This window comes from Terrapene carolina, unplaced genomic scaffold (genome assembly GCF_002925995.2).
Source record: "Terrapene carolina triunguis isolate 2854851 unplaced genomic scaffold, T_m_triunguis-2.0 Scaffold242, whole genome shotgun sequence".
Lineage (NCBI taxonomy): Eukaryota > Metazoa > Chordata > Testudines > Emydidae > Terrapene > Terrapene triunguis.
In genome coordinates, this window is record NW_020664593.1 from 1,975,217 (window position 1) to 1,998,770 (window position 23,554).

The following is a 23,554-nucleotide window of genomic DNA, read 5'->3' on the forward strand; positions in this document are numbered from 1 at the left end:
AAAGCTTATGCTCTAATAAATTTGTTAGTCTCTAAGGTGCCACAAGTACTCCTGTTATTTTTGCGGATACAGACTAACACGGCTGCTACTCTGAAAAGTGTTCATTAATGAGCAGCTGTTCAGTATTTTGTTTTCTACTTATTTTTCATTGTGTGGCCCCAGGCCTTATTTACTATTCAAACCCTGCTCTGAAAACAGAATTATTAATTTCCTAATGGTATTTTCTATTACACTTATTGTTATAGTATCAGTATTTCACAAATATTAATGAATTTATGTTCACAATGCTCCTGTTAGATGGGGGGGCGGGTATTATCCTCATTTTACAGATGAGGAACTGAGGCACAGAGAGATCAAGCTCAGAAATACCCACTAATTTGGGGTACTCAATTAGAGACACCTAGAACCTGATTTTTCAGAGTACTTAGCATTATATAGCACTTTATATTTTCAAAGCACAGCTCCCATTGACTTCAGGTGTAGCTGGGAGTTGTAAGATTGAAAGGCAAGACAATTTGTGAATTTGCCATGCATGGTGCCAGTTAGATTTTAAAGTTGAACTCTAACAAACTAGGTTTACCAATATATAATGGAATCAAATGGGATAATCCTTTTTTATTGAGTCCAGGGAGCATTGGCTTATTAGTTGAACGCTGGGTTCTTGGAAGGTCAAATTTTAACTTGAACAGTATTTCTCAGATCAGGACACTTGCTTATTCTTTACCAACTAACAATGTATTAATTCATCCAGAACAAACAGTTGACCACACAAATGTAGACTAAACCAGTTGTGTGTACTACACACACAATACATTCTCACAAATGATTATTACAGACTAAAGTTGAGGTTCAGCAGTTATATCCAAGAACAAGGCAAATTACCAAGATTTCTTATTACATTCACTTATGATAATCAATTCTCAGTTCTTTAGTACTTAACATATTTATCATACTTACAAGGATGTACTTATCTTTAAGACACTTCGAAGCGTGGGATTAGTAAATTTGAATGGATTGGTCCAAAAGGGACAGGTTTAGAATATTAAAAGCTATTGCTTAAAGTAATTGTTTTCAATCTCTCTTAGGCCATTTTGTTTGGACTTATAAAGGAGTTAGAATCTAAAATATGGTTACTTGAGGTCTCACTAGAGTATAGACTCAGCAAGATAAGTACGATTCTTTATGTCAATGAACAGAAAGGGAAATACAATCATTGAAATGAAATCTCACCACTTCTTGTTACCCTCTTAACCCTGGGATGGGGGAGAGTCCTTTCCATGCATCTGGGATGGGCTTCGTTCGGTTGCACTTAGGATTTGCACTTTCTTGTGTTGGGTTCAGTCAGTTCTCTTCATCGCATAGTGTCTTCAGTTTATATACCCTAGTTTCAGGGCTCGTAGGAGGGAGCCAACCACATATTCCTATTGGACCCATGCCAAGTGAGTGCTTAGTTTTAGCTCTTTCCGTTTCTTTGCTGCTTCCATTGGTATCCAGTAGATGGCATTCATGTATAACAAATTTCTTTAATCCTTTTCTTATGAGCAGCTTTTTAAATTTGGTTCATTTCAAGGATTGAATATCATTATTGGCTCCTACTATCAACTTGGATCTCCCCTTTTAAGCAATATCTCTTAATATCCCAAAGTTATACCCTGGTTTATATCTTTTAACATTTATTCTTCCTTGTGCTAGACAATTCCTATTACTTCTAGAGTGCAACAGTTATTTACAATGAAAGCAAACAAAATCAATACAATCTTCTAAATTTGGAGGACATACTCTATATATTCTTTAATTATATATAAGCATTTCACAGTATTTAGAATTTACAATAGAACAAGAGATGTTTTCCACATACCGAAGGATGTAGATCTGACTCACAAGGTAAACAAAGGTGCCGTTTCTAATCTGGGATGAAAGACAGATTATCTCTGGTGCATTTGATTTACAAAGAAAATAATGTATCTATATGTGGTGCGGTATAGTCAACACCTGCCCCAGTTTTCAAGTCCTTGCTCCAGAGCATGGGAACATAAGAGCTTCTCAACGAAAAGGTCACCAGAATTTTTTAACATGGGCAAAAAAAGCTGCATTTTTCCCTAGCCTCACTCTCCAAACCAGCTGAACTGTTTTGGCTGAAATTTTCCAAAGAAATTCAGCCTGAGTCAGACACTCAGAATGGAAAATTTCATTCCAAACAGTTAAAGTTTGACAGAGTTATAAGCAACTGAAAACAGGGTCTTATAATGGGAAGCATTGGGCAACTTTAATTATAGGTGGCACTGCCAGCTCCTCCTATAACGATCTCTGGTTTCTTTTCCTTTTCTTTTCTGGTTGTAATACAAGGTGATGGTTTTTGACATAAAAGGCCCTAAATTGTTTGGTAACCATCAGTTACCTCTCTCCCATGTGAACACAGCAATTAAGATCAGCTGATATGTTTGAGCTAGCAGGTTAATGGGTTGAACAATAGGAGTTTGCTGGAAAGGTGGAGTTCTTCTTCGAGTGCTTGCTCATATCCATTCCAGTTAGGTGTGCGCGCGCCGCGTGCACGATCGTCGGAAGATTTTTACCCTAGCAACCCCCGGTGGGTCGGCTGTGGAGCCCCCTGGAGTGGCGCCTTCATGGCGCTGGATATATACCCCAGCCGACCCAGCGCCCCCTCAGTTCCTTCTTACCGCCCCTGACGGTCGTTGGAACTGTGGAGCGCGGCATAGCTGCTCTCCACTCTCCCTAGCTTTCTCGTTCTCATTAGTGTAGATAGTTGTGTATAGTTATTAAAGTTCTTTAGATAGTTAGTTGTTTAGTTTTAGCATAGTTGTAAATTGTTAGCGGGGTTTTAAGGGGGTTGTTCTCCCCCCTTTTCCCCCCGGCGCACAGCCGTGCCCATGCCCAAGGCTCCTGGCTTTAAGCCGTGCGCGTCCTGCGGGAAGCCTGTGCCCACGAGCGACCCGCACACCTCCTGCTTGAAGTGCCTCGGGGAAGCCCATCCAGCAGATAAGTGCCCAATCTGCAAGGCCTTCAAGCCTCGGACAAGGAAGGAGCGGGACTTTCGGCTTCGGCAGCTCCTGATGGAGGCGGCACTTAGCCCGGATCCTCCCTCGGCGCGCCCAGCCCCGGCACCGAGCGCCTCGGTGCGCAGCGCCCCGGCGGCTCCGACAGGTGCGGCGGACAAACCATCTCAGGGGACTCGGCGCCGATCCCTCTCTCCGGGCCATAAGAAGGCCCGCAAGGCTCAAGACATGGCCGTGCTGAAGACGCCGGCTCCCCCGGTGCCGGGGGTAGAGCCACGTCCGCCGTTGGACCACCAGAAGCAGGCGGCCACGCCGTCGACTCCGGCACCGAGGCCGTCGAGTCCGGTGCGGACTGTTTCACCACCTAGGCTGGTGGTTGAACCTTGTCTCCCTTCCACCCCGGAGACATTTGCAACGGCGCGGGACCTGATCGCCTTCACGGAGCCGGGGCCGTCGCAACTTCCGGCACCAGTACCTCCACGCGCGGTGCAGTCCAGGGGCAAGCCTGCCCTGGTGCTCCCACCGTCTCCAGCTCCGGACTCTCGGCACCGCTCCAGGTCCCGGAGCAGGTCCCAACGCCGCTCGGAGTCCCGGCGCCGAATATCACCTCGGCGCCGGTCGTACTCGCGGCCGAGATCATCTTCGCGACGCTGTTCCACATTTCGGCACCGTCGCGACGACCGGCACCGATCGGGTTCGAGGCGGAGCTCCCGGCACCGGTACGAGTGCCGCTCGGGCTCGAGGGGCCGCTCCCGGTACCGGGTCTCGTCGAGGTCGTCGTCTCGATCCAGATCTGGATCTCGGCACCGGCGAGACTACCGGCACCGATCCCGATCCCGGCACCGCTCACCGGCACCGCGCAGGGACAGATCGCCCTACGACCGGCACCGATCGGCACCGTACCATCCGGTGCCGGCGGCATCGCGCTCGGCACCGCCGTGGCCGTCTAGGTCTGCATCCCGATCATCGGAGGCAGCAGATGTCGGCCATTTCCAGGAGACGGCCGAGGACCCTACGCAGGGACCTGCGCATTGGTCCTTCTGGACACCGTGGGCCTACCACCAGGCACAAGGGGCCCCACCATCTGCCTCCCGCTCGGCACGTTCCGAGCCCAGGGTCCCGGAGTCCACCATCTCCCGCCCTCCTCCAGGTGGCATGGAGGATCCAGTGCCCACACCGGCGGAGGCCCTGGGGCAGGGGATGTCCAGCTCCAGGAACACCTGGAACAGGATCCGCCCTTGGACCTCTTGCCACCGGGGGGATCCTCCTCTTCCTCCCCCGATGAGGCCGTAGCGGGTACATCAGCCATGGGTCCGCCTCCTATAGACCTTCGGGCTCACCAGGACCTGTTGCGCCGGGTGGCTCGCAATATGGACCTCCAGGTGGAGGAGATTGTGGAGGTTCATGACCCAATCGTGAACATCCTCTCAGCGGATGCCCCATCTAGGGTGGCGTTACCGCTTATCCGCACCATACAGGCGAACGCCGCCACCACCATCTGGCAAACCCCGGCCTCTATTCCACCCACGGCCAGAGGGGTGGAGAGGAAGTACTTTGTGCCCTCAAAAGACCACGAGTACTTGTATACACATCCCCAGCCGTGCTCACTGGTGGTCTCATCAGTCAATGCACGGGAGCGCCATGGCCAGCAGGCCGCTGCGCCCAAATCGAAGGACGCTAAGCGCTTCGATTTGTTCGGACGCAAGGTCTATTCGGCGGGAGGGCTCCAACTTCGAGCGGCGAATCAGCAGGCGCTCCTGAGCCGCTACAGTTTTAACTCATGGTCCTCGATGGGGAAATTTAAGGAGCTGGTTCCCCAGGAATCGAGGGAAGAGTTTGGGGCCTTGGTAGAGGAGGGTAAGCGGGTGGCACGTACCTCCCTGCAAGCCTCCCTCTACATAGCGGACTCGGCCGCTAGGACCCTGGCTTCGGGGATAGCCATGCGGCGACTCTCCTGGCTCCAGGTGTCAGGCTTGCCACCAGAGCTGCAGCAGACCCTGCAGGATCTACCGTTTGAGGGCCAGGGCCTTTTTTCGGAAAAGACAGATTCGAGACTCCAAAACCTAAAGGACTCCCAAACAATGATGCGCTCCCTGGGGATGCATGTCCCAGGGCCTCAGCGCAGACCCTTCAGGCCCCAGCCTCAGAGGTTCTACCCTCCCCCGCCTCGTCCAAGACAGGACTTTGCCAGGAGGCGGGGTCGAGGAGGGAGGCGAAGGTCGACCGGCCCTCAACCTGGTCAGAACCAGGGCCAGCCTAGGCCACCTTCAGGGCCTAGGCAAAACTTTTGAAGGTGCGGTCGAGGACGGCACCACGACCAGTACCCAGGATCCAACCCCCCCCTTCCGGGATCGCCTCTCCCGTTTCCACCGTGCTTGGTCCCTTATAACCGCTGGGTCCTTCGCACGGTGGAGAGGGGATACGCCCTCCAGTTTTCCTCGCCCCCCCCCACTCCCCCTCCCCATCCCTCTTCAGGGACCCTTCTCACGAGCAACTCCTTACGCAGGAGGTTTTTGGGCTCCTTGCTATGGGGGCCATAGAGGAGGTTCCATCGGAGCTAAGGGGCAGGGGGTTTTATTCCCGCTACTTCCTGATCCCCAAGTCGAAAGGGGGTCTACGGCCCATCTTAGACTTGCGCGGACTCAACAAATTCATAGTAAAGTTGAAGTTCCGCATGGTATCTTTGGGGACCATTATCCCTTCACTGGATCCTGGAGACTGGTTCGCCGCCCTCAACATGAAGGACGCATACTTTCACATAGCAATCTATCCGCCTCACAGGCGCTTCCTGCGATTTGTAGTAAACAGGGTGCACTACCAATTTGCAGTTCTTCCCTTCGGCTTGTCCTCGGCTCCCAGAGTGTTCACAAAGTGTCTGGCAGTCGTCGCGGCCTACCTTCGCCGACAAGGGGTACAGGTGTTCCCGTACTTGGACGACTGGCTGGTACGCGGCCGCACCAGGGACCAAGTTCAGGCTCATGTCCACTTAGTGACACACTTTCCACGAACTGGGCATTCTACTCAACAGAGAGAAGTCCACTCTAGTACCAACTCAGAGAATAGAGTTCATTGGAGCAATCCTGGACTCCAGACGTGCCCGAGCCATTCTGCCAGACAGCCGGTTTCATACCATCTCAAGCGTCATTCAAGGACTCAGGGCTTTTCCGATTACCACCATAAGGACATGCCTTACCCTCCTGGGCCACATGGCCTCGTGCACCTACGTAACCAGGCACGCCAGGCTACGGCTTCGCCCACTGCAGGCTTGGGTGTCATCGGTATACCGTCCTCACCAGGACGACCTGAACATGGTGGTCACGGTTCCGTCCTCGGTCTTGGCCTCCCTCACCTGGTGGACGGATCGCATGGCGGTCTGTGCAGGAGTGCCCTTTCACGCCCCACAACCCTCCCTCCACCTAGTCACGGACGCTTCATCTCTAGGATGGGGCGCTCACCTCGGGGAGCACCATACCCAGGGCCTGTGGTCGGCGTCCCAACTAGCCCTGCACATCAACGTCCGAGAGCTGATGGCGGTGCGCCTAGCTTGCCAGGCATTCCTCAACTTCCTACAGGGCCGTTGCGTGTTGGTTCTCACCGACAACACCACGGCCATGTTTTACATCAACAAGCAAGGCGGAGCCCACTCATCGCTCCTATGCCAAGAGGCCATTCGCCTGTGGGACTTCTGCATCGCCCACTCGATACATCTCACGGCATCGTTCCTTCCTGGAGTCCAGAATACGCTGGCGGACCGTCTCAGCAGGTCCTTCCAGACGCACGAGTGGTCAATTCGTCCAGACGTCATCTATTCCGTCTTCCAGAGGTGGGGATTTCCCCAGGTCAACCTCTTTGCATCTCGGGCCAACAGGAAGTGCCAGGCATTCTGCTCCCTACACGGGCGAGCCCCGGGCTCTCGGTCAGACGCCTTCCTTCTAACGTGGAAGGACCACCTGTTCTACGCCTTTCCTCCATTTCCGTTGGTCCACAGGGTGCTGCTCAAGATCCGCAGGGACCATGCACGGGTAATTCTAGTCGCTCCCGCCTGGCCAAGACAACACTGGTACACCACTCTGCTGGAGCTTTCAGTACGAACGCCGATCACGCTCCCCTTGAGTCGAGACCTCATCTCCCAGGACCACGGCCGGCTGTGTCACCCCGACCTGCAGTCACTCCACCTCACGGCGTGGATGCTTCATGGTTGAGTCGGACAGAGCGACAATGCTCGCAGGCCGTCCAGCAGGTTCTGCTGGGAAGTCGAAAGCCCTCTACGCGGACCACTTATCTAGCCAAGTGGAAGCGGTTCTCCTGTTGGTGTGAGCAACGAGCTACGTCTCCCTCGCAGGCACCTATCCCTTTTATACTGGAATATCTCCTGTCCCTAAGACAGCAAGGCTTGGCGATATCTTCAATCAAGGTTCACCTCGCCGCTATTTCGGCTTTCCACCCAGGAGAACTCACGTCCTCGGTCTTCTCTAACCCGATGGTCGTCAGATTCCTCAAGGGCTTAGACCGGCTGTGCCCACAGCAACGCCAGCCGGTTCCGACGTGGGACCTCAACCTCGTTCTCTCCAGGCTCACAGGGCCTCCGTTTGAACCATTGGCGACCTGTTCACTCCTGTATTTATCCTGGAAGACAGCCTTCCTCGTAGCCATCACCTCAGCACGGCGCATTTCTGAACTCAGAGCGCTTACGTCCGAACCCCCATACAAGGTGTTCCACAAGGACAAGGTGCAGCTTCGCCCCCACCCTGCCTTTCTTCCGAAGGTGGTGTCACCTTTCCACGTCAACCAGGATATATTTCTCCCGGTCTTCCATCCGAAACCACACGCTACTCGTCAAGACCAGCGTTTGCATTCTTTGGACGTACGCAGGGCCCTGGCTTTCTATATCGACCATACAAAGCCATTTAGGAAGACGACGCAACTCTTCGTTGCGGTGGCCGACCGGATGAAAGGCTCACCGGTCTCTTCACAGTGCCTGTCCTCTTGGATCACGTCCTGTATTCGTGCTTGTTACGACCTGGCCGGTGTACCGACGCCACGCCTCACCGCTCACTCCACGAGGGCCCAGGCCTCCTCGACTGCCTTCCTGGCTCAAGTCCCGATCCAGGACATTTGTAGAGCTGCAGTTTGGTCATCGGTCCACACGTTCGCTGCTTACTATGCACTGGTGCAACAATCCAGAGACGATGCTGCATTCGGGTCAGCGATTCTGCACACGGCAATATCTCACTCCGACCCCTCCTCCTAGGTGGGGCTTGGGAGTCACCTAACTGGAATGGATATGAGCAAGCACTCGAAGAAGAAAAGACGGTTACTCACCGTTGTAACTGTTGTTCTTCGAGATGTGTTGCTCATATCCATTCCAAACCCGCCCCCCTTCCCCACTGTCGGAGTAGCCGGCAAGAAGGAACTGAGGGGGCGCTGGGTCGGCTGGGGTATATATCCAGCGCCATGAAGGCGCCACTCCAGGGGGCTCCACAGCCGACCCACCGGGGGTTGCTAGGGTAAAAATCTTCCGACGATCGTGCACGCGGCGCGCGCACACCTAACTGGAATGGATATGAGCAACACATCTCGAAGAACAACAGTTACAACGGTGAGTAACCGTCTTTTCTTGATTCTGTTTTTCTCCTCTCTTGGTTTGACAGAACTTGGGTCTGTTGATCTTCAGTGATTGCTTATCTGTTTTTCCAGAATTTTAAGAAGAAGATGATGGGAGTGTGTAAATGGGGACAAGGCTTCAGGGCTTCAGCTAGTTGCTTCTGGGATCAGAAAAAAAATCCTATCATTAATATACAGTATTTCGCATCTAACTAGAAGTATTTTGATCTTGTTTTGTTTTTCTTTAAGCCATCAAGTATAAGCCATGCTTAGATAATGGAATAGATGAACCAATGGTCTGATCCAGTAGTGCAACTAAGGACAGCAAGTCCTTACTTTTTATTTATTCAGGCAAAAGACTCATTGAAGTCAGTGGAGCTGCTCCTTACTTATCCTGATATATATAAGGGTAGAATTTGGCCCTAAACTGTTTACAAAAGGATCCTGTATGATAGGATGTAGGTTAATGAAGTATTTGGAAAAGTTTTGTGAGGTTGATCCCTGAGGTGCTCTGCATGTTACGCCATTCGTGAGGTAGCAAATCCATGCTTGCACATATAAAAATGACGTGGCTGGCAGCTAAGCTGCATATGCAGAATAGGGGAAGGAACCAACGATGTTTGGCTCCAGTAACACAGAGACTGGTTGTCACTATTAGTAGGGGTTTTACACAGTCCAACCACTAGTAGGTAGTGGTGCACATAGTAGCCAATAGATTACAGTTCAGCAATTCATATATATGTATTTTTTTCTCTTTAAATCCACATTTTTCTTCTTTTTTTTAGGAAAATTAATAAATCAAAAGAAAGCTGTGAGCAAGTTTGGATCTTTTTCAGCCACTTTGGAAAATGGAATCCAGCTATCCTTAAGCTACTATGGAGCTACAGGAAAAGCAGCAGGTAAAGCAACAGACAGAAGAGGATATTTGAGAGCCCACAGTGGGAGTTCTTATTTCTTTCATACATCCCTTAGCTCAATAATCTGTTGCATCCAGCCATAACTTTTTTAACACAGTGGGGAATTTTCACCAGGATTTGAGCTGAGGTTACATTGTCAAATATATCTTATGATTCAAATTTCAGAATCAAAGGAGGTCTCTGCACTTTTTTACTTATGTGAAAACAGACCAGTGTAGTAAGAAAATCCCAAGTATTTTTATTAACTAGCTTAGCAAAACCAGAAAATTAGTTTGAGCCAAAGAAAATGTGATTTGCTAAGGAATCTTCTTGGTTTTCCAAGAAATAATATTTTTGTTAATTTACATAGGTGATTATGGAAATTCTCATTTTGTGTCAGGCCATGTGTACACATATTGAGGAATTTCTGTCAGACTTTCAATAAATATATTCACCAACTGGAAGTAATTGCTTCATAACCCACAAAGAAAACACCAAGAGCTAATAAGAAAATCTGCTACATTTAAGAGGTCACTGAAAATATCATACACCTGAAAGTGAAACCCTCCTCTGATCAGAAAATAATTTCAGCATTTTTCATCCCTTAAACTATGAAAACATTTAATCAGATGTTTCCCCGTGTGGGTTGTGGTAAGCCATTTGTCTGACTGTACATTCAGTTTCAGTTCTTCCGAGACATTTTCCCCATGAATTGCTAAAAATTTACTTCTTATCTTGTGCTAAAATAGTATCCATACTGTAGTGGACTGTGAAAACTCACATTACATCTTTAAAAAACAGAGAAGCATCTTATTAAACAATTAAATATTCTTTTGTATACATGATGGTAATTTTGATTGCGTTACAGCAGCCATTCCCAACCATAGGTCTGCATGCCATTTCTGGTGTTCAGGCTTCTGCGACACATACTCTAAGTTCCCCCACACTACCTTAATGATAAGCCTCCCTGCTGAGTCTCAATAAGCCACTGTTGTCTGCCTTCCTTTCATCAGTGGAACTTGGGCTGACCAATACCCCAGTCTAACAATCACAAGAGCATCCCAAGCTCTATCCATATCAGGATAGAGTGTGCACAGCAGAATATTGTAATGGGAGGTAGGGCACTGGAAAACACATCTGGTCATTAGCCTGGCTCATCTGATGCTTTAACCTAGTACACTGGTATGGTTGCTCCAAAGGTTGAGAACTACTATTTTCTTGCCTAATCATGTTCCCACTGAAGTTAGTAAGAGTTTTACCATTGACCTCAATAGCAGCAAGATCAGGTCCTTACATAGTGTGTGGTTAGGGATGCAGAAAAGACAAAGGTGAAGTTGAAGGGGCTGTTCTTTAACACGACTCAGAACTGTGAATTGTCTGAAAGTGGAGGAGTCTTCCCAAGCCCCCTTTTCTGCCCTTCAAACAACCCCCCTCCCCCAACACCTCATCATCAGAAGCAAGTTCCCCACAGACCAGGACACACCAACTCAAAGTGGCACCAGACCCTGCCAGAACAACAGACCTGCAGACATATCTCCACTGCTACAATGAGCAATATCCCCCACAACACACCTTTCAAGATCAATGGGTCCTACACATGCCTATCACAACATGTGTTATACCTCACCCAGTGCACTAAATGCCCCAATAACAACTATGTGTGTGAAACCAGGCAATCATTACACTCTTGAATGAACTTGCACAGAAAAATTATAAAAGACAAAAACACAATATCACCCATGGGTGACTACTTTTCATAATACGATCAATCCATATATCACCTCTCAATCCTCATCCTCAAAGGAAACATACACAACACCTTCAAAAGACAAACCTGGGAGCTTATTACAACAACCAGTAACCCACTAACTCCCCCTTTTTTGTCCTGTGACTGCAGAGGTGTTAACTGGCCACATCACCTGGAATGGTCTCTTACAATTAAGGCTCCATGTCTGACATCTGCAGCAGCCGGTGAAGATGGCTGCGGGGCTGCCCGAGCAGATCAGGCAGCCCCTGGGCCAGTCGCACTGGCTGCTGCTGGGGCAGTTTGGATGTGGGAGGGGGCTCAGGGCTGGGGGTTGGGATGCAGGGTGGCGCTTACCTGGTGGGGAGTCAGGGGTGAAAGTAGGCTGGTACAGTGTACCGGTAAGAAGTGGCCACCGGTACCAGCACGTACGCATCCGAAGGGGCAGCTGCCCTGGGGCCCAGCAATTTAAAAGGGCCTGGGGCTCCCAGCCACCGCCACAGCTACCGCAGCAGCGGCCAGAGCCCTGGGCCCTTTTAAATCGCCACCGGAGCCCCTGGCTGCATGGGCCCGGCAGTGCGGATAGGCTGGCTAGGGGAGGCTGACCCCCCCCAGCCCCGCCCCCTCCCACCCAAGGCCCCGCCCCTTCCGGGACCTGGAGTTGGGTCCCCGTACCAGTAAGTCTTCTGTGTTACTTTCACCCCGTGGGTGAATACCCCGGAAGCGGCTGGCATGTCCCTAGAGTTCCTAGGCGGAGGGGCCAGGGGGCTCTGTGCGCTGTCCCTGCCTGGAGGCACCGCCTCCCTGCCTGGAGTTCCCATTGGCTACGGTTCCCAGCCAATGGGAACTGAGCCAGAGCTCATGGTGGGGGCAGCGCACGGAGCCCGCCTAGCCTCCCCTGCCCCTAGGAGCTGCAGGGACATGCCAGCCACCTCCGGGGAGCTGCGCGGAGCACGGTAGGCAGCCTGCCAGCCCCGCCAACCCTTCACTCTCAGCACCAGCAGGGGTCCCTGGCCACGCACCGCCGCCAGGTCCTGTCCCCCAGCACCAGCGGGGGTCCCGGGCCACCCCCCAACAGCACCCGTGGCACCCCCTGACCACCCCTTCAGAGCACCTGCAGTCCCCCAGCCCAAGTTTTAGCTAGGGGTATATAGTACAAGTCATGGACAGGTAATGGGCCATGAATTTTTGTTTACTGCCCATGACCTGTCCATGACTTTTACTGAAAATACCCAAAACAAAAACATTGCTTTACTTAAAATATATGTTAATTACTTATGCTAAACCATCTGTTCCACATTGTATTTAGCTGTCACACTCTGATCACCTTTCCCAGACCTGAAGAAGACCTTTGTGGAACTAAAAAGCTTGTCTCTTTCACCAACAGAAGTTGGTCTAATAAAAGATATTACCTCACCCACCTGGTCTCTCCAATAGCTACTTTTCTCTGAAGTCAGGGCATCCATTCTTCTAGTGATTGCACAAGTCCCTTCCACTTCAGCTGTGTGCACCAGAGTGGGAGATTTTTCCCTTAGTGGCACCTGCTGGGGTGGTGCATGCACCGTCTGCTGCCTCATGCTACTGTGTAATGACATAAAGGGCAGATCTGCTCCCAGCCTCCCTCAGTTCCTTCTTACTGCTCATGATCGGTAGTTGTAGCATGTTGACTTACTTAGCAAATGTTCTCCCTTTTTTTGTGTATAGTTAGTATCCTTGCCCAGTGCCATCATAGTTAGTTAGTTAGTAGAGCTTTACAGTAAGTTCCGTTTCTTACTTAAAGTGTTGGTTCCCACATATTCTGGGTACTGACTCCCAGTACTGGGGCATGCCTCAGTCTTTGGACTTCAAGGCATGCACTGGCTGCAAGAAGTCAATGCCAAGGAGTGACTCTCAATCCAGGTTTCTGGGATGCCTTGGGGAGGATCACATCCAAGAAGATGTCAGGTCTGTAGAGACTTCAAGCTCCAGATTAAGAAGAACAGAGAGGTGAGACTGCATCAGCTCCTCATGGACATAGCCTTGTGTTCATCCTCAGAGCCTTCCTGCCCAGGCTGAGTACTGAGCACTTCTACCTAGGTCAGAAGCATCCCTCCAGACATTGCAGAGACTGAGTGGCACTCACCTCCCCTGGTACCAAGGAAGAAGCATAAGCACCAATCTTTTAAGGAGCAGCTTCATCCAGGAGATCAAGGTCCCCAATTCCATCTTCCAGCAAACAGACTGGAGGACAGGGGAGAGTGTCCTTGAACAAAAGACACTCCCTGGCACCAACATCTCACACAGGGTTATCAACTCAGATGCTTGCACCATTGAGGCAGACCCCCGCTGTGATACCAACCCCTTTGATGTAAAAACAGCAGCATCAGGGGACTCCATGGGTACCGACGATGCCGGAGGCATATGCTGGGACGTAGGATCTCCTATACTTCTTGGTACCAGATTCTTCAGCAGTTCAGAAAACTGGTCTGGTACCAGTTGATACACAGTCTTCGTCAGCCTTAACTGCGAATACCATTCAGTCCCTAGTACCATGACCAACCCATCCAGCGTCTCCTTGCCCAGTGCCATCTAGCGGCAAGTCCAGCATGCTGTCTCTGGTGCCTACATCTCTGGAGACACATAGCCGGTCCTCAACACCACATGGTACCATGCCTCCCTGTCAGGCAACTCAGGCTTTTTCTCGGAGTCAGAAGTAGGTTCCTATGCCCCTTGCTGGGATACAAGGGCTCTCTCACCTTCATCGAGCGGAATGTACTCCTGGGACCCAGAAGAAGTCCCATGGCGCTCCAGAGACCTGGATCCATGGGCCGATAGAGGTTGAGCCTCCATGCCCTACCAATGGGCATATTGGAACCCATGAACATTTCCTCCCACCGCTAGGTCCTCCCCGGTTCCTCCTCCTTCCTGATCCCCAAGATGTCAGCACAGCAGTCGGGGAAAGACTCTGAATATAACCCCCAGTACTGATATCAGTACCAAATGCGACCAACCTTATCTGCAAGAGCCTTCCACAAAAGAGGTTGAAGAGACTTCATCTCAGCCCTCTTCGTGTTCCTTTTCATCATCACCAAATGAGGCAGTGATGTCTGGAGTGTCCTCCCCTCTTCAAGGTGACAGGGCATACCAGGACCAGTTAAAGAGTTTTGCTTCCTCTGGACATCCAGGTTGAGGGGGTGCAAGAGTCCTCATAGAGGCTGATGGACATATTGGGATCAGCAGGATCTTCTCGTGTGACTTTGCCTATAAATGAGGCCATATTGGAGCCCATGCAGGTGTAACGCTTCTGCCAGTCATAGTTGGCAGCAACAAGGGCTGGGTTCAATATCTAGGGGTTCCTTTTCAACAGTACAACACAAAACCAGCTTGAGCCCCCACACAGTAACCTGGGACAATTATACACCACTCCTTGGAAGCCTCTAAGAGGCAATACTTCCCCGTTCACAAGCACAGAGTCTGGGAGTAGCAAAGAAACTTTTAATAAAAGGAGGGAAGAAACCCAGCATTAGTTTGGGGAAATGCTGCAAGCAGGGTTCATAAAATAAAACCATCAGCAAAAGACCCAACCCAGAGTAAGTTAGTCAAGCGTCCTTTTGCCTCAGATTATTAAGTCCAGCAACTAAAAGTTCCTTTAAAATGCCCCTCTCTGCTCCCTCACTACACCCCACTCACAGTGGTTGTCCTTGGTCAGTGAGGACCCAGGGTTCAGAGATGCATCAATGTGAGTTCACCTCTCACCTGGGGGGAAGGAAGGGGGAGAAGAAGGCACCTTGCTCGCTCCACCATTGAGCACTTTCTCTGGCTGGCCACCCCGCCAGCCACTGCTCTGCGCTGCTGGCCGCCCCACCAGTCTCTGTGCTGCACACAATCACTTTCTGCTACCACTTGCTTCTCTGCTGTGACCTCTGCAGGTCAGTCTCTGAGGTTCCTCCCCAGCTCTTAGTGATTTTCAGCTCTCAGTGACTGTCAGCTCTTAGTGAGGAAACTTCATTGCTGAAGCAGGCTGGGCAGCAACACTGTCCCACAACAAGTTATTTCAGCTCTAAAGAGCACTTAACAAAAGACTCCTAATGGAGCCCTACTTAGCTCTGCTTTGAGCAGTGCGAAGGGGCAGGTTTAAACCATGCCTGGGGGTCTGAGACAGAGCCCACACCTCCTGGGAGGGACACCTGTCCCCACCCTCTCTTACTTTCACTGTGGTCTGCATCCAAGCCCCCAGCATAGCGAATTCATTTCAGTTGAGGATGACCTCCTCAATCAGGACAGCTAAGCACAGTTCTGCTGCCCTTTACTCATAAAATAAAGATAACATTTCACTACCCCTGCATTCAGTACTAAAGTGATTTGTAACCCAACACCAGCCAAAGTTGATCACTTTGGACAACACAGCTCTGTCTGCTGGATTCCTATGCAGAGTAGGTGTGCTCATGTAAATACAGTCTGTACCCGAAGTCTTTTCCCCTCCCCAGCTATTGTCAGGGGAGAGCTCATTCAGACCCTGCTTACACAGATATTGTGGCAAACGCCATCATCTTTGTTGCCAACAGCCAAGAGAACCAAGTGGAGATACCACATTCCCTTCTGGGAAATTGAACGTTTCTACACACATCCTTTCCTGGGTTCCTTGGTTGTTTCAGCAGTAAATAAAAAGGAGCATCAAGGACAGCCTTTGAATCTTAAATTTCTAAAAGATTCACTCTAGCTCAGACGTAATGGACTTGATGCAGGAATTATTAGGCCTGTGTTTTGCAGGAAGTTAGACTAGAAAATCCTAATGGTCCATTTTTTCCTTAAAATATACAAATCTATGATCACATACTATTCTTTTGCCTTGCCCATTACACAAGTTGAACCCTGTTCACTGAATGAGGCAGCCGTTCAGTATTTGCTCATCATATATGTAGCACCATGTCTCATGCACTTCACACCTTTCAAAGCCTGAACTGAATGAGTAAGAAAGCCTGTGAATCCCTGCTTTATTTACTACACACTATCTACCATCTGCACTGAAAAGGGCCAGGATCCCCTTTGCCCTAGTTTTATTAACTACACTGCTCTGCACTGTCCAACCTGCACAATTAATAGGTCAGTGGTCCTGCACAAAAAATAGTGTGTAGTGATGTAATTAAATACTGTATTATAATGCATATGCGCAAGGGAGCAGAGTTAAGGTTGCACAACAAATATTAAAATTGTTAAATAGAAAATTCCACTCCATTTTGATTCCCATATATGTGCAGTGCCAGTAGAACATTAGCAGATTGTTAGTTTATCATATAGCCAAAAGTGGTATATGTGCAAAATAGGTTTTGAAACCACTATAACTTAGCCAAATCAAAAATGATTGTTGTGAAGCCACCTAAAGACACGTTTGTGAGGGTTGTGTTTCTACTAGCTACTGTTATGCAGCTAGAGCAGTTTAAAAAAAAAGCCTAGCCATGGCCATTTTCTGAGGACTGGTTCTTTGTGTTGTTGTACTACAGTGTAAATCAGACCTTGCTATAAAAAGTGTTGGTCAAGACATTGGGATTCAAGTGTTGCTCTATCTGAGGTAAGTTGTCCATAAAAAGACTCGCATGAAGATTACTTGAATTGTCTGGGTGAGAAAAACTCCCCAAATACATGCTCCGTATGTGTGGTTGTAGGGTTTACAACAGGAATAGAGATTCAAATTTTTTTGTATTATGCTGTTGCAAAAAAGGCAAATGTCATTTCAGGATGTATTAAGAGGGCACAGGAGTGTCATATGTAGGACATGGGAGGTAATTGTTCCACTCTAGTTGATGCTTGTGAGGTCTCTGCTGGAGCACCGAAACCAGTTTTGGGCACCGCATTTTAAGCAAGATGTGGGCAAATTGAAGAGAGGAGGAGAGCAACAAAAATGATAAGAGGTTTAGAAAACCTGATCTATGAGGAAATGTTGAAAGAATTGAGCATGTTTAGACTACAGAGAAGAAAGCTGAAGGGGACTTGATAACAGACTTCAAATATATAAAAGGGTGTTATAAAGAGAAGTGTGATCAGTTGTTCTTCATATCCATTGAACGTAGGACAAGAAGTAATGGGTTTAATCCGGAACAAAGATAATTTAGGATTTATATTAGGAAAAACTTTCTAACTATAAAGATAGCGAAGCACTGGAACAGGTTACCACAACAGGAAGGTTGTGGAATCCCCATCACTGGAGGTTTTTAAGACCAGGTTAGCCAAACACTTGTCAGGGAAGGTCTAGTTATGTTAATCCTACCTCAGCACGGGTGGATGGACTAGATGAACTCTTGAGGTCCCTTCCAGTCCTACATTTCTATGATTCTATTAAATCTATCAGGTGTTTTTAAGTAAAAAGGACAGACCATCAGAACAGATCCTTTGCCATGGCAGAATAAAAGCATTATAACTCCAAACTACTGGAGTTAATGGACAGTCCATGATGAAGTGTAACAACGTCTATATTTTCCCGGATACTAGTTTCAGAACATGTCCAGCTATATGAATATTTCTTGGGTGAAGGAAAGTGGAAAGATTGTCTTTCCCATACATGATAGACTCCGACCTAGAGACATCTCAGAAGCTATGGAACACACTAGTCTTAACCCTCTCTATGGTTAGAGTAGGCCATAGAAGGGGTTTGCATTTGTTGTCATGCACCCAGCCCCTGGACCTGAGGTCTCTGGGGGTTTTGTATTTTAAAAGGTAAAACTTGGTAACTGAAGTTTTGTCAAACAAAGCCTGATACATGCATGTATGTGACTTCAGTCTATTGCATAAAAATGTTGCTTTTTCTCTCTACCCTCCCGCCCAGATGATACAGACCCTAACTTAGCAACAATTCTGAATATCCCCTCCGTACATATTCCAACTGTTGCTCCCGCTCCTGTTGCTGCTTCCACTTCTTCAGGAAAAAGCAACAAGTCACTGAAACAAAAATCAGCAAAATCTCTGCAGTCTGCCAAAGGGAGCCATGTCAAGTTAATCACTCCACCACCGGAAGAGTCTCCAAAGCAAGAAGAGAAAAAGGTGAGAGAATATTCCCCAATAAGTACTAAATTTACCCCCTAGTGTAATCATAAGTCACAAATAGATCTAAATTGGTAGAATGACTCAGCAGAAAAGACAGTCGCAGTCAGCAAGGTTATTCTTTCAAATGTCAGTGTTTAAAACAAAGTGAAATCAATTAACTTGGTCAGAAATGTTAGCTGAGCAATCTGAGTCACGATCTGAGACCACAGGGAAAGATAACTTTTTGTAATGTCTGCTATGATCACGGAGGCTTGGCCATTTATTGACAACATAATTAGAGTTGGTTAAAAAAAAAAGGAAAAAATAGAGTAAAGATTATTCTAAATTTTCTCAGAATTTCAAAATTCAAAAATCTTCTATCAGCTCTATAATTGGTTTAAAAATGCGGGGAAATGTTCACAATTTTTTTTCAGATGTCTACCTGTAACCATAAATTGGTTGACAGAGTGGGCACCTGTCAGTCTAGTATGCATTTGCCTCATGTGACAAAGTGAGGCTGGACAGCTGCAAGAGGGTGTGGGAAGGCAGATATGTTAGCCCTAGAATGTTAAAGGCCCTCTTCCCTATAAGCTGAGAAGGGGTTACCTCAGGTCAATTAGGAACACCTGGATCCAGTTAAAGGCTGCCTGAGATCTTTTAAAACCTCTCCTCCAGTGAGAGAAAAGGAAGGAGAAAGAGACAAGCTGCTACCAGGCCAGTGACAGCAGGGAAGTAAGCTTCTCCAAGAAGGGAGACTGCACTCCTCCCCATAGGGGAAGCAAACAAGCCTGAGTGCCTGCTAGGGGAAGGACTGACACCCCGGGGCAGACTACAGGGCGACACCCAGCCCCAGCGGGGAGGCAGGGGAAAGTATCACCCTTTGTTTTTGTGTTTATGGTACTATTTCCCTTTTGTTTGGTGGAGAATCAACCATAGGCCTACCCTGAGGCCTACCCAGGAAATACAGCCAAAGGAACACAGAAGTGGGGAGGACAAATGCTGCCCAGAGTGGGGTGGGGCCTCTCCCTCAATGTGAAGAGGACCAAGCACACTTGTGGTAACCAAGCTGAGATTTTCCCCAGATACCTTAGTCAAACACACACTGGTTTGGATTAAAACATAAAATAAGTTTATTAACTACGAAAAGATAGATTTTAAGTGATTATAAGTGATCGCAAACAGATCAAAGCAGATTACATAGTAAATAAACAAAAATACAAACCAAGCTTAACATATTAGATAGGTAGGATATGAAGTAGCAAATTCTCACCCCGAATGATAAACAGGCTGGTATATTCTTAAGGCACAAGCTTTTTTTCCATACACAGGCTAGAAATCTCTAGCCTGGGACCATCACTTCCCCCAGTTCAGTCTTTGTTCCTCGGGTGTTTCCAGGTGTGTTGTACCTCAGAACCATCATGATGTCGTTTCCCCCTTTTATATCTTCCTCCCATTTGCTGGAAAGCTCTTTTGCTGTGATCTGGGTCAAACAGTTCCCATTGTGTAGTGCTATCTCTGAGAGGTTTCTATTGTACACAGTTCCTGGGGTAATGCTTGTACTTGTGTGCATTTCTTCAATGAGCCATTAACATAGTTTGGCCTTTTTACTGTTTTACCTGAAAGGCTGCTTGTGGGTGTTTTCAACCTCACAATATGTTACAGTAACACATACATAGCCAAACATCATAACTTCACATATGACGATAGCACATACAATCCAATGCGATATTAATGTCTAGCAGATCAAGACTTTTAGAATGATAGCTCACAAGGCATACTTTGTGCAAAACATGTCCTAATTACATGACAGTGGTGAATAAGGGGGTGAAAGGGTGTCATAATGGCCTCAGGGTCATCTTCTGACAGAAGGAGCACATTCTTGGACTACAGAGCTATCTGTCCTATCTCCTCCATGATCTACACACCATGATCATCTGTTGGTCTTGTTACTGTAGCCACTCCACCAATGCCTTCAGCTGTTGGTGTTGCTGCTACTATATGGAGTGCTGCAGCTAGAATTGTTGATGGTACTCTACCAACCATTTCACCATGTTCTGCTTCATATTATTGTTTTTACTTACAGTTTCTATGTGGGTCTGAAATCCAACAACCTGTGACACCTTGTGTAAACTGGTGGAATAATCCATCAAAAGAAAAGAGTTATCCATGACTTTTCCTCCGTCAGTATTGTCGGGCTCAACCGTTAGTGATCAATGACTTGATGTTTAGTGGGGCAGCCAGTATCAAGCGGAGTGCCCCAGGGGTCAGTCCTGGGGCCAGTTTTTTTCAACTGGATGATGGGATGATGGATATTAATGATCTGGATGATGGGATGAATTGCACCTTCAGCAAGTTCGAAGATGACACTAAGCTGGAAGTAGATATGCTGGAGGGTAGGGATAGGGTCCAGAGTGGACAAGGACAGGTGCAGAGTCCTGCACTTAGGATGGAAGAATCCCATGCACCGCTACAGGCTGGGAACCGACTGGCTAAGAAGCAGTTCTGCAGAAAAGGACCCGGGGATTACAGTGGATGAGAAGCTGGATATGAGTCAGCAGTGTGCCCTTGTTGCCAAGAAGGCTAACAGCATATTGGGCTGCATTAGTAGGAGCATTGCCAGGAGATCGAGGGAAGTGATTATTCCCCTCTATTCAGCACTGGTGAGGCCACATCTGGAGTATTGTGTCCAGTTTTGGGCCCCCCACTACAGAAGGGATGTGGACAAATTGGAGAGAGTCCAGCGGAGGGCAACAAAAATGATCAGGGGGCTGAGGCACATGACTTACAAGGAGAGGTTGAGGGAACTGGGCTTGTTTAGTCTGCAGAAGAGAAGAGTGAGGGGGAGATTTGATAGCAGCCTTCAACTACCTGAAGGGGGAAGAGGATGGAGCTCGGCTGTTCAGTGGTGGCACATGACAGAACAAGGAGCAATGGTCTCAAGTTGCAGTGGGGGAGGTTTAGGTTGGATATTAGGAAACACTATTTCACTAGGAGGGTGGTGAAACACTGGAATGGGTTACCTAGGGAGGTGGTGGAATCTCCATCCTTAGAGGTTTTTAAGGCCCAGCTTGACAAAGCCCTGGCTGGGATGTTTTAGTTGGTGTTGGTCCTGCTTTGAGCGGGGGTTGGACTAGATGACATCCTGAGGTCTCTTCCAACCCTGATATTCTATGATTCTATGTATAACAATACATTTAAAATAATTTAATATAGATAAAAGAAACAGAAACTTTCTCCAACTTCAAAATCTGTGGGACTCACATGTGCTGACTTTTTTTTCCTGGGGGGTGCTCCCCTGAGGCCCTGCTCCCACTCCACCTCTTTCCCTAAGGCCCTGCCTTTGCTCTGCCTCTTCCTGCCCCCACTATGCCCCCTGTGACAGGTTGGGTCACAGAGACCCTCTTGGGACTGCCACCTGATGTGCTGAGACTACCTCTGAGACCACCTCTGAGACCATTTTCCCTGGTAGCTTGGGACTTCAGAACCCTTCCTTGTTGAGCCAGACACGCCAGTCTGCGCCAATATTTAACTGAAAACAGCTTAAGAAGTGCTCCTGTCTCTAGCACCCAGATACCCAGCGTGACTGCTGCGGTGGGAATGGACCCCAAGGTCTCTGTAGCTGGAAGCAAGCCCAACCTGAGGAGAAGGGTGGGGATTTTGCTGGCCAGTGAAGGGTTTGTCATAGCCGGTAGCTGTGAGCTTACAGCTGGATCCGGGACACCTTCCCTTTTGGGGGACACAGGAGTGTCTGACTGTAACCGAATGGGACTCACCCCTGCGGCACCTCCTGCTGCTACCTTCCGGGAATTAGCTCTCCAGCCGTCGGAGCACCCCCTGCAGGCCAGTGTCCCACTTTGCCTGGCCCCCATTTCCCTCCTGGACCCGGTGCCCCCTGCGCGCTGGGGTACAGCCCCCTGGCCATACACCCCTCAGTCTCAGGGTCTCGCCTCCCGGGAAACCCCCACCCACTATCCCCGCCTTGCCTCAGTTGTAGGCTACTGCCAGTCACCGACTAGCCCCCGCTCCCTGGGGCAGACTGCAGTATAAGCCACTCATCACAGGCAATCGGGGTTTGGACCTGCTGCCTCTACCTATAGCGGAGCTGCCCCTCTGCAGCCCTAGTACCCTCTAGTGGGCCCTTACTTCGGCCTGAAGCCTGGGGCTCTGCTAGGCTGGAGCTCCCCAGCTCCCTGGCCTTTCCCCAGCACTGCTCCACCCTCGGTACCTTCCTCAGCTCCTCAAGCAGCCTGGTCCCTCCCTCTCCAAAGGCTAGAGAGGAAGTGTTTGTGCTCCTAGCCCACTGCCCTCTTATAAGCATGGGAGCTACTTACTCCAGCAACAGCCCTCTCCTGGGCTGTTTTAAGCCTCTCTGGGCTGGAGCGGGTGACCACCCTGCTACACACACACCCCGTCAAAATCCCCACCCTTGGATTGGGGGGGCCTCATGGCCGGGGCTCCCCAAAAGTTGCTCTCCAGGGTTGCCCCTCCAGGCTCACACACTTCCACTCCGCAGCCTCCCAGCTGCGGGCCATCTCCCAGGTACGTGCCTCTGCCTGCCGGAAGACCTGCTCTGCCGCTTCGAGCCAAGCCCGTAGATCCGGGTTCCCATAACTCAGGTCTGGGTTCCCAAAGACAGCACGCAAGCCGATTTTTAATGGCACGCTGCTGCCTGCCAGGACTCCAGCGAGCCATTAAAAATCCTGGCCAGCCCAGCCCAGCCCGCTCCCCCCGCGGGGGCAGGGAGCAGAAGCATAGGCGTGCGCACAGGGTGGGCAAATGGCCCCACTCTCCCGGCACGGCAAACCGCGGGGTCCGCGCTCCCGGGCTGGAGCGCCCGGCCGAGCGCAGCAAGCCACCGGCCCCTCCCCCGCCTTCCTCCCCTCCCCTGGAGCCCTGTCGCCGCGCACGCAGCGCTCTGGGGGCCGGGGCTGCATGCTCCCACGGGGCAGTGTTTGGCTCCACAGGGAGGCAGACATGGTCCCCGCTCAACCAGAGCCATGCTGCCACGTGCGCAGCGCTCTGAGGGGCGGGGCTGCGTGCTCTGCTTGGAGCCTCATGGTAAAGGGTCCGGGGCTGGGGGCGTTGGATAAGGGGTGGGATCCCGGGCAGGGTGGTTAGGGGCAGGGGGTCTCTGGAGGGGGCAGTCAGGGAGCAGGGGGGGTTGGATGGGGCAAGGGAGTTCTGGGGTCTGTCAGGGGGCGGAGGGTGGATAAGGGTCAGGGTAGTCAGGGGACAGGGAGCAAGAAGGGTCCAGGGGGGGCAGTTAGGGTAGGGGGTCTCTGGAGGGGGTGGTCAGGGGA

The 23,554-nt window shown here is 49.7% G+C and overlaps 1 protein-coding gene across 1 annotated transcript in view; it reads left to right on the forward strand.

Annotated features, from left to right (window-relative positions):
* Positions 1 to 23,554, forward strand: part of SPAG17 (sperm associated antigen 17) — a 244,626-nt gene that overhangs the window by 160,572 nt on the left and 60,500 nt on the right. The window contains exons 23-24 of the mRNA XM_026657376.1: positions 9,404 to 9,517; positions 18,058 to 18,272. Coding sequence (XP_026513161.1) covers positions 9,404 to 9,517; positions 18,058 to 18,272 — 329 coding nt within the window. The remainder of the gene's footprint in view (positions 1 to 9,403; positions 9,518 to 18,057; positions 18,273 to 23,554) is intronic.